Source organism: Orbicella faveolata, unplaced genomic scaffold (genome assembly GCF_042242905.1).
Source record: "Orbicella faveolata isolate gen_17 unplaced genomic scaffold, um_ofav_v1 contig_12, whole genome shotgun sequence".
Taxonomy (NCBI): domain Eukaryota; kingdom Metazoa; phylum Cnidaria; class Anthozoa; order Scleractinia; family Merulinidae; genus Orbicella; species Orbicella faveolata.
Genome location: NW_028301539.1, coordinates 29,434,048 through 29,445,000, shown reverse-complemented (window position 1 = coordinate 29,445,000; position 10,953 = coordinate 29,434,048). Strand labels below are relative to the sequence as shown.

Genomic DNA, 10,953 nt, shown 5'->3' with positions numbered 1-10,953 from the left:
ACCCTAGAGGTACCAAAATTGCTTTTTAAACCCCTTTAAGATGCGACGAACACCCCTCTCCTTTTTATAAGGGAGTACCTCCTTCTTACAGCCTCCTGAGGTTGTGCCACGCCTTCTAAGGAACGTCTACCGGCTCAACTTTGCTATAACCTTGCTTCTGTAAAATTCTCTCGCATAGCCGGTAGTCAGTAGGACAACTGGTAAAAAGATCAATAAATGAGCGGCAATTCAAAGATTCCTTAGTTGTTGACACGTATTGTAAAGCAACATCCTCAGCATGTTCACACTGAAGCAGAGACGTTTGCGCTGGCTTGGACATGTCGTGCGAATGGACGATGACAGGATCTCGAAGGATATGTTGTACGGTGACCTAGCACAGGGAAAGCGCCCCACAGGCAGACCACATTTGCGCTACAAAGACGTCTTCAAGATGGATCTGAAGACCATGGGCATTGACACCAACTCCAGGTAAGCCATAGCCATAGAACGAACAGCATGGAGGCAGACAGTGCAGTAGAGCCTCTCCCAGTGCGAAGAGTCACTTGCCTAACAGAACGAATTGAAACAAAGAGACAGAGAATGAAGGCCCGAAGCCAGGGAGACAGGCTAGCGTCAGACTGCACTTGCACCCAGTGTGGGAGAGACTGTCACTTCGGAATCGGCCTGACCAGTCACAACCGATGCTGTACTAGAGCCCTCACTACCACCCAGAGAGAGTATCCATAGTCTCCCGAGACTGACGGATGACCATTATAAAGCAATCATCCGTGTTGTTATGAAGTTCTGTCAAAATAGTATACCTAACAGGTAGTGAATGCTGCCCTTTTCGTTTGTGAGGTGCGTACAATGCGCAAATTAGCCAATAGAATGATGAAACAATAACAACAACAACAACAACAACAAGAGTGGAACATAACTTTGCTTTAGGTGAACAGTTCACGACAGGATTTATTGTGTCAGATTGGAAAAAAAAGTTTACCTACGCGTTTGTACGTGGATTTTAATTTGAACTGGTGTTATTGAACAAAGAAGAAATAATTAAAAGAATAATTTCAGTTCTCCATTATCAACTTGCCGCCCAGTACATATAGTTTGTCCTCAGACCATAGAATAATCTTATCGTTTTCATATAGAAAAAGCGTTGTCCAGAGTAACGACTTTTTAAAAACGAACACTTATTAGCTCATTAACGATAGTGAATAACTCTCTAAGGCCTGGGGCCCGTTTCCCGAAGGTCCCGAAAAATTTTCGCAACTGAAAAGCCATAGCAAAATCTCGAAGCTTATGATTACAGAGCTGTTTTACTCACATATTCTTAATATGAACAGAGGTTCTCTTCATACAAGAGGTTTCAGGCGTATACACTTCTCCGGTTTTAGATACAGATGAACTAAAAATGGCTTTTCTGGCCCGCAATGTTTCGGGGGCTTTCGAGAAACCGTTCCTAGGCCAGATCTTACTGTGCACTAGCATAAGGTACCCTAGGCTCGGCTCATCTATACATCGGTCTTAATTCTATTTGTTCTTTCATCTTCATAAAGAACCCAATAAAATAACCTTTGCGCGCTCTAAAATCTTGATATTTTGAGGGATTTGACAATAAGGGGTGGATCATTTGACTTTTGAGGGGGTGGGGGAAAGTAGGTGATTTGCTATAGGCATAAATGTTTTTTTAACCGTTATTGTATTAGAAAGTTCTTCTTTCGCTGGACGTGTGTATGCATAAATTTTTTTCCGTTTAACATACTTTTCTCAGTTCACAAAAAAACATTTGCGGAAGTTCAGTGAACTGAGTTCACTGAACTTCCGCAAATGTTTTTTCGGCAGTGATCGAGTGGATGGATATTTTTTGGTGCAAGTATGCTTAGAGGTTATTTTTTTCAAAATCATTTACACCACCCTACCCCCTCTCTAAGAAAACCTACTCAGTTTCCAAAGAAAATTTAAGATCTAGAAAGTCAAGTAGCTGAGACGCCAGCTAGCTAGGAATGGAGCATGAAATATCTAAATATTTCCGTTCAATTCACTTCCATATATAACCAAGAGAAGAGGATCTAGGATGATATTACTGATCACGTCCCACACGTAAATAATGGGGGTCAAAGGGAACATGAAGACCCGAAATTGGAGCGAAAAGAATTCTGCAAATGAATACCATCGTCTAAATTTTTCAAAAACATCTTGGCCGATTTCTCGGTTTACGGCGTAAGTTTCTACATAAAGATAAAGACCTCCGTTTACGAAATTTGCAGCAATTTTGCCCTTTTTATCAGGGAATCAATGACGCTTGGTGGGAGTAGTGCCTTTCATTTGGTTCCGAACATGTCGATACGTGACGGGACTTTACGGTTCAGATTCACCGTATTCTGGCATTTGCTGGTCCTCTCTGGATGTGAGACTTCTGGTCTCTAGTAAGAAACACCTCGAATAAATAGAACAGAATAGCTAAAAATGTTCTGAGAGAAAAGACTAGAGAGAAAGTTCTTGCGGAAATTAAAATTCTTATCAATACTCTCAAGGCTCCAAAAATACTCTCAATAATCGGCAAATACAACAGAGGCGAATTTCCAGACTCTAATTATTTTTGTGTAATTAAGTGTCTCTCAATAGAGTTGCCAAGTTCTAAATCTGTAAAAAATTCCAAAGGTGAATTATTTTTTGGAATATCACTTGCAAAGGTGAAAGATGATGGGAACAAATTTCCTGATCCAATTAATTTAATAAGCATAAGAGTTCACAAGAGATTTGACTTTCAACGTTTTTTTTAAGGCAAAACGTTTTTGCAAAATATCGAGAAACTAAGGACCACACGAAAATTCGCGCCAAGTCAGTTCTCTTGAACTATATTGACATCAGACTAAGTTTCATTCACAGTCTTACATCAATTAAGTTTGAATCAAATAAATTTACTTGCGAATTTACTCTAGGCATTAAGAGAAGGAAGAGTCATTTGATCTTTCAATAATCCTACAATATTTAAAATAGTTTTCAAGGAAAATAAGTCAGCTGGCAATAGTAGGTGATTATATCGAGCACAGCGGGCCTTTGAAGGGCCTTAACCCCCCAGCTCTCACGCAATTTCCTGTGTCCTCAACTTGGTATTATTAATTTCTTTTCACTCTGCACATTTCTTCATAAAATTCGAACTGTGTAAAATTTAATGGCGTTCACCAACAACATTGACAGATTGATAATCAGTATTATTTACTGAACGTAGGCGTATAATCGGCTTATCCTTCACATACGTACACGCTTGGAATAATCTGGGCTTCAAGGGATTCGCAGGCATTGTGAAAAGAAAGAATCGGCGGCAAAATTTATCCTTAATACAAACTATTTAAACAAAATCAGAGCCCCAATCATGATTTATAGCCCTAATCGTCTGGGCTCCAGGATTCCCGGTGCCATGTAGCCCCTCCACAATAATATAACAATTTCTTCCACGTTTCTTGCTTCCTGGGTGTGTGTGTGTGTGTGTGTGTGTGTGTGTGTGTGTGTGTGTGTGGGGGGGGGGGGGGAGGTACTCCCAGAAAAATTGTGTGGGGGTGTGCGGTCCGCTTTCCAGAGACCCTTACCCTATTTATGACAAAAATTTGCGATTTCCCTAGGTCGTCTACGCTATTTATGACCTGCTGACCGACAAATCGATACCCTATTTATGACATGACACAGTTACCGTAAACATAATTTGTGAAAAATGTTTGTTGATGGTCTCATCGGTAATGATGAAAAAGTAGCTTCTTCTAAAAAACATACTCAGTCAAGACTAGAGTACAATAATATACCCTATTTGAGACCAAAATGTCGAGAATCGATACCCTAGTTTATGACCAAAAACGGCTGAAAAACCATACTCTTTGGGGCACACACAGCCCTTCATCGCCTTTTTATGAGTGACGCAGTTATCCATTTCGTAAACGGTCGATTCCATTTTCGCAACACTCGCGAATTTTTCTCTACTAAATTAAAGAAAAGAATATTTGTAAGTAACGAACCCGGACCATCTGTCTCCTAACATCCCTCTCATACCACTACGCTACCAGGTTGATCCGCCAAATCTCGTCAGAATTTAATTATACTGAAACGTGACTTTCTTGAATATTAGTGATAGAGTTACCCCAATCATCAAATAAAAGTTAACCGCAAGCAAACCAGTGTGAATATGAACAAATAAGCATTTGGTGAGTGCGTTTTACACCGTCAATTCTACCTTCCCCAGGCCTAAACTAAAGCAGATATGGCATCGTCCATTCTGAAAGGCTTGGTTACCAATGATGGCATCGACCGTTTACGAAACGGAAATCAGTCAGCGATGAGGACTCCTCGTGGCTCGGATAAGTTCTGGCAAGCAATTTTATTATGAACAAGGCGACGTCGGCTGCAAATGGTCTAGAAAGCGTGACCAGGGTGGCATGACCAGGGCATTTTCAGCAGGGGGAGGGGGTGGGCTGATAAGCTACCTACCTACTCTCCAGGCTACTTTAGTTTTGTGGTTCGACGGGCTTATGACCCGGAGCACGTGACGCGGACGCTATTTGGATCGTAGTGCAATCTTTCGACGTTTGTTTAGGAAGCCAGGGGGTTTGAGGTCAAGCAATGATTTGTCAAGTAATATTTTTGAGCATTTGTTCAGCTATCAACAATACGGTAAGCCTAAATAGCCCTTCTAGACAGCTCGAGCCAAGACACACATGTTTTCATTTCCAGTTGACAGTTTGCGCTTCTGAATTCTCCCGAGCAAAAGACATGAAAAAAATACTAAACCGTTTACGAAAGGCGTTTTCTGATTATCTCGGATTCGGACGCATTTTTGATTAGTACAAACGTGCAAAGATTGCGTGACCAACAAACAAACCAACGTCATGGCACGTAGTTCGACGCGCCAGCTTTGTCACTTATTATGGTAACATCTGGGGAGCAAAATTCTCCTAAACGGTAGCCACACATAATGATCCATGCTAGTTTTGATAATTTGCTAATAGATTAACTTTTATTTCCCACTGCAAATTTCGCGGTTCACTTTACTGTCTTCAAATGTTTACTCAACATTGTATTTATTCTGCAGAAATTACAATTTCATCATTCTTGTAATTCTTGTTAATTCTAATCACGAACGGTGGTCTATCACAAGCAAGCCATGACAGTACATTTTATATCATGATTTATTTTCAGAATTACTGGCGCGTGATAGAGTTTAACGCTTTTACATTATTTTGCTTTGGACAGTTCTCGAACCAAATAAAACCTAATGACAACTAGTCCTTGCACCTGTCATTCGACTACTGAAAGATCGAAAATGAAAATAATAAAATGCGCGCAGAAGTTCCGCCCTGTCTGGTGTGGCCCCAGGAGTGGCAACTGTATATCGCAAATAAATTCCACCTATTTCGAAGAAGCACGTTCTCTAATTTGTGTCTTAAGAATTAATTTTTCTGCAGGATGAAGGAAACATTTTCAAGAATACGGGTGTTAAAAGTGATAGATCATTTCCTTCACTGATTTGCAAAAAAATAAAAAAACGCTTTATGAAAGAATGCATCAAACCAAGAGCCATCAAACTCAATTGCGTGACTCTTTTATAGTAATCCGATTACGCAACTTTTAAATCCGTAAGTACGAAGATTTTTCTTGATTGTCTAATTTTAAAGACTAACCACATACAGTGTGTTTATAAAAGGGACCAAAACCTCAATAATAAGCTTCTTTCAAGCTTATAACGCAAATCTTAAACCTATCTGTCAGATCTAAAACATAAAGTACGATAAGACCGGAAGTGTAACACGCGCAGAGGACTACTCTGTTACGTGACAGGCCACGAGTTGACGCGTAAATGACGAACTTGTAAACAAAAGGTGCTAATGCCTATAGTATTATTTTAATGAATTTTACTCCTTTTTCGTCACTTAATGAAGTCAAGAGGCATGCACTGAAAACATCTAAGAGACAAAAAAAAGCAAACAAAGCAGCTCCGTGCAGAACGGATTTGTCTGGACATGTGAAATCGGCGCGCGACAATATGACACTGACTACTGACATTCAGTGAATTTTCAAGAAATCATTTGAAATCCTCGTGATGGTTAAAAACCTGATGTGGAAAAGAAAACAAAACTTACAACGATTGTCCAAAGAAGGCAGTTCTATATTATGCAAATGTTAACCACACATCACGATACATGACAAGCGCACTGAGCGAATACAAGTACAGAACTTACGCAAGTACATTTGTCAGTCGGGAGGAACCGGAAATAAATTTTATGATTTCACAACGACAGCGATTACGGGTGATTTCGGAAAAGCAAAAAGATAGTTAGGAATTTAGGCTCTAAATTACGAAAACCACCAATAACTATGACTTAAAAGAATCGGTGGAACGACGAAAGGTAAATATACAAAGATATTTTAAACAAAATCAACCTAAATCGTGACCTGAGAATCGTGACCTGACTCTAAACAGGAAACGGGGATTTCAAACCGGGAAATGTTGGCGTTACCCCGTATTTAAGCCGGCGCTGAAAGTTATTTAGTAAAATTGTCTTGAGAAAGACCGACCAAAGCAATAAACAGTTACGACATTTTTCTGCATGCCAGAGAGGTTCTAAAGCTAATGGAGCAAACATACTTCATTATGGAAAACTCGTCGATTGTCAGCCCATCTTGGCAGGTACGTTTATTGCCTTTAGCCACGATTTTGTTTATAATAAGCGTTAAAAGTCTGGGAGCTTTAATAGCAAGTTATAGATTTATAGTTTCTGTAATCACAAACTAATTGCAGGTGAAAATTTCATGACGAGTTAGTAATCAACGTTGGTCAAAAGTTGTTTGCAAAAGCTGGCGTGCCTAGCTGAACTGAAGGTGGCCTGAGATAGCGAATTTTTCAATTTTCGTGGTGGGGGGGGGGGGGGGGGGGGAGGGGTATTCTGAAAATACGAACATTGAATAAGAGAGCTTTCCGTCATTGACTTCTTTGTGCGACAAAAATGTCTTAATGAATAATAAAAAAAGATTTTTCCTAGTATAGTTACAAAGAACGCGGCAAGTTCTAAATGCAGGGTCCTCCCCTCAGTACTAGTCTTGATGATAGGGTTACTTGTTACGACGGAAAGAACAAAATACATTCGAGAACCGAAAGCAGAGCGTTCCGTGACAATCATGCGTTAATGACACGCCCCAATGCACGAGTTCATAATACAGTGTTTATAATGATCTGCATTATAATCTCGTGACAAGGGCAGGAAAAGCTTGTTGAGGGAAAGACGTATTAAGAAGTTCAAGGATTGGCAAGCAAACTGGTTATATTTTTCACAGTAACAGCTGAACAAGGTTTGTAACGACAAATTTAGTTCAAGGGTGAGCTTGACTACAGTATTTTCTCAGATGCGTACTTTTGAGGGGCCAAAATGTATGTTGCTGCCTGATTGCGTAATTCTCGTCAGCTGCGAGCTGAATGGGAGGGCAAAGGATGTGTTAACTATAAAACTATTTTGCTGATGTTATAGTTAGATAAGTGCCCTTCAACCAACAGTTAAAGCTACCTATTCTTAATTGCAGGTAAAAAAATCAGTTTAACAGCACGTCGTTTGAGATCCGGCGATCTAGGCAGATATTTGCTCATATTTTGATTGCCAAAAATTCCTTTGTTTAAACTAGTTCAATTTAGGCTAAAGGCAAATGCCGCAGAGGTGCTAATATTCAGAGATAAACATGCATTGCACAATCAAGCGTTATGAAGCGAAGCGTGACTTGGGTACCTCCCTTAGGGGTCCAATCAATTTTATTATAATCTCCTTGTATTTCGAGCCACCTTTTGGTAATTTACTCGAGAGAATTGTGCTCTCGATCAGCAGATCTTGCTCAGACGATCACTTTTTTCTAATCCCGTGACTAGCTTATTTGAATTTGTTATAAAGATGTTAAGAGAAGTTGGAGATCAATCACAGCGGCCTAGTGAAGTGCACATCATGCAACACAGGAGGGGTGGGTGGGGCGTTCTTTTAAATACCACGGAGACATCGACATTTCTATGTTTTGAATTATTACTTCAACCACAATGCTTTCATATCAAAAATCAAACGGAAATCTTTAAAAGTAATTCACAAAAGTGTGAGATCAAGGCCTTTTTACCATTCATTAAAATAATGAATCTGAAAGTGCCGAATTTCCTGTTCGTCAGTTGTGGCAACAAAATTGGGCAGCCTTGGGCAGAGAAGTCAGAGAAGCTAAAGCTAAATCAAATAACATTGCACCTTCCGCCGCAATGATTCATTTGCGTCACTGTGGATGAAAATTATAACCACAGCATAAACATAGATGCGGGGAGTGAAAAAGTTCTGTAGAAACGGTGTTGTTGAAACCCTTAGCGCAATATCAACCGTGGAGATGAAAAAGTAAATTAACAGTCATTTTACATTTGTAAATTAGTAAATAATTTGAGGTTTGATCGAGTGTCAGCTTGACATGTAATGAGCTCAGCTGCTGGATCAATCCGGGGGTGAAGAATAACCTTGACACGACTTCCGGCCTGTTCTAGAAATCGAAAGCAGGACTGTTTTTCCATTCACCAGCTGACACATATTTTGTTACCAATATCGATCGGTCGAATCAAAATTGTTTTTGTCCGACTAACAAAGGGCATCTGTCAGTCTATTCAAGAAAAAAAAAAAAAAAAAAACTTAATGGACTTAATTTTTATAAAATAGAGTATAAAATTAGTTATCGATAGCCTTGTCACGTTTTCGTGATATTTTTTAATACTTTGTCATAGTTCTGGAAAGAACAATAGTTTAATCATTAAAAAACGCAGATGAAGAACTATCCTTATAAATATTTGTCCTAATTTCGCTCCGGAATTAATATGATTACGCGATAGGCAAGTACCTAGCTGGCCTTTGAGGAAGTCGATAAGGAATTTTATAGCTGTGATATGAGTAATATGTTGTTTCCGTTTAGTAAAGGCTGTTGCTTGAACTAGCGAACTTTTTCGTGCGAAGAAATTGCAGCATATACGCTTTATAGTAGTAGACAAATGTCCACCGATATTTTAAACATTGTACACCATTTAAGGAATTGCCGCTCAGTTTTAATTACTTTCTTTTGCTCGTAAAACAGCTACAACCTCTGTGGAATTCAAAACATGGGGTAAAACTGACACTTATAAACAGGATTTGGTCATTCCGAAAGAGCCCATGAAGAATTTCGACACACCCAAACTTTGGACTTCTCGCGCGATCGATCACATCGCGTGAGCGTCGCTAACTTATCATAACACGATCATATCTTGGTTATTATATGCCCTATAAGACTATGATGACAAAAATGATGATAAAGGTCATGTCTTCTGCGTTACAAGCATATCTTACTTATCTCAAACTGCGTTCTTGCTAAACTACGCAGCATTATATAATGTTTTATGTTCTGTTTTGTAACTAAGGAAAAAACACTTTTTTGGGTCGATGACGAAATTGTTCTTTTTTTATGCTCTGCGCGTCCCACGTCCTGCGACTAATGCTGAGTGCGTAATACAAGATGGCGGCGCGGTGATATGACGTCACTAGCGATGACGACACAAAAGATCGGGCAATATCAATTGTGTGGAGATGAATTCAGCTGTTGTTCTCAGCGGTGGTTACCGTAAATAGTTACTCAAGGGTGTAATGCAAACATTATTTTACGTTTTCGACTTCAACGGACATTTCAGTCAGTCGCAGTCTGTGGTCAACAAGGGTTGAGCTTTGAGAAAGAAGTTTGCTAACTTGACACGCAAAGAGGCGAAGAACTCCAAGAAAGATTCGACAGAGGTGAACATTGCCTTCCGTGTACCTTTAGTTCGAAATCTTTTTCGACGGTTTGAGTTGTAGATTATGCGGGATCGAAAAACAAGCATTAGCGCAATCGAGCTTATGAACGGAGAGCATGTGCGCGGTACTGCATCGAGCCCATTCGAGAACAATTGACCAACCTTCTATTCAATGTTGATGATTTCATTTTTGATTTGAAATTTATCATACTGATCGACTTTTTCGTTGCTTTCCTCAGATGCCTGAATACACTCGAGAGAGCTGTGCACCCTTGGGGAAAGAATTTTTTGACTCAATGGACCGTGTTGACGAAGGAGCATTGGCAAGACTCATAGTTGAAATGCAGTTGAACACGTTACAAGATTTGCCGGACCTTCGCACGCTTTTCTTCAGAAGAAAGCAACAGCAGAAGAACTACGTTGCGTCGCAGTACGGGAGGATACAAGCTTACCGCATTCAACAGCAATATTCGTCCCCTGTTCATGGATCGAAACCATGGCCCATGCATGCTTGACATGTCACGATCGTCGTTAGAAGTCTCGTGAATACCACAAAATGACCTCCGCATATTTGGTCGCGGACGAAACGCTTGTAAATAGAAAGAAGAATATTTATATTGAAAAATATAAGGCAACTGGACGACAGCAGGACTGTTCAGCTCTAACTGCCGAGACTTTATTCTGTATTGGAAGCAGGATATTTTTTTCCAAGCCAAAAACAGTGAAATGAGACACTGAGTTCTGTGACCAGTTTTGAAAATAAATTTTTCAAATCTCTAAAATAATATTCACAGACAAAACCACAGAAGGGACAATAGTGACTCTGTTTGCAATATTCAAATATCGCTTAGATTAAAACACAACGAATTATAGATATCTGTGGAAGCTTGTGTTTTTCTTCTGCAATGAAAAGCGGGCAAGAGTTGTCGCAATGTAAATACAGTACAGAAAAAAAAATCACTTAATTTAAAGACAGTATTTTTTATAGCCTTGAAATAAGACGATATGAAGAAGAGAATACGCTTGAAAAAATTTATTTCACTTGGTTAGCGTGTGCGTGACAAAGAGAAAAAACTATTTACAGATGTAAATTTGCGTAAGTACGTCTTGTAACAGTCGAATTAGAATAATAAAAAAAGAGAGATTTGCATAAAACTGAA

At 39.5% G+C, this 10,953-nt stretch overlaps 1 protein-coding gene across 3 annotated transcripts; it reads left to right on the top strand.

Moving 5' to 3' along the window:
• The first annotated feature begins 6,506 nt into the window (after positions 1–6,506).
• Positions 6,507–10,953, top strand: LOC110060441 (uncharacterized). 3 transcript variants are annotated; one of them, XM_020767223.2, is made up of 2 exons: positions 6,507–6,661; positions 10,033–10,953. In XM_020767223.2, exons 1-2 carry the CDS (start codon positions 6,605–6,607, stop codon positions 10,306–10,308), a joined length of 333 nt encoding a protein of 110 aa, XP_020622882.1. In that variant the 5' UTR covers positions 6,507–6,604; the 3' UTR covers positions 10,309–10,953. The 3 variants fall into 3 exon arrangements, 1 of the variants encoding a protein (XP_020622882.1); XR_016205671.1 differs by lacking the exon at positions 6,507–6,661 and adding an exon at positions 6,909–7,320 and having other exon boundaries at positions 10,033–10,167; XR_002297872.2 differs by lacking the exon at positions 6,507–6,661 and adding an exon at positions 7,330–9,794 and having other exon boundaries at positions 10,033–10,171.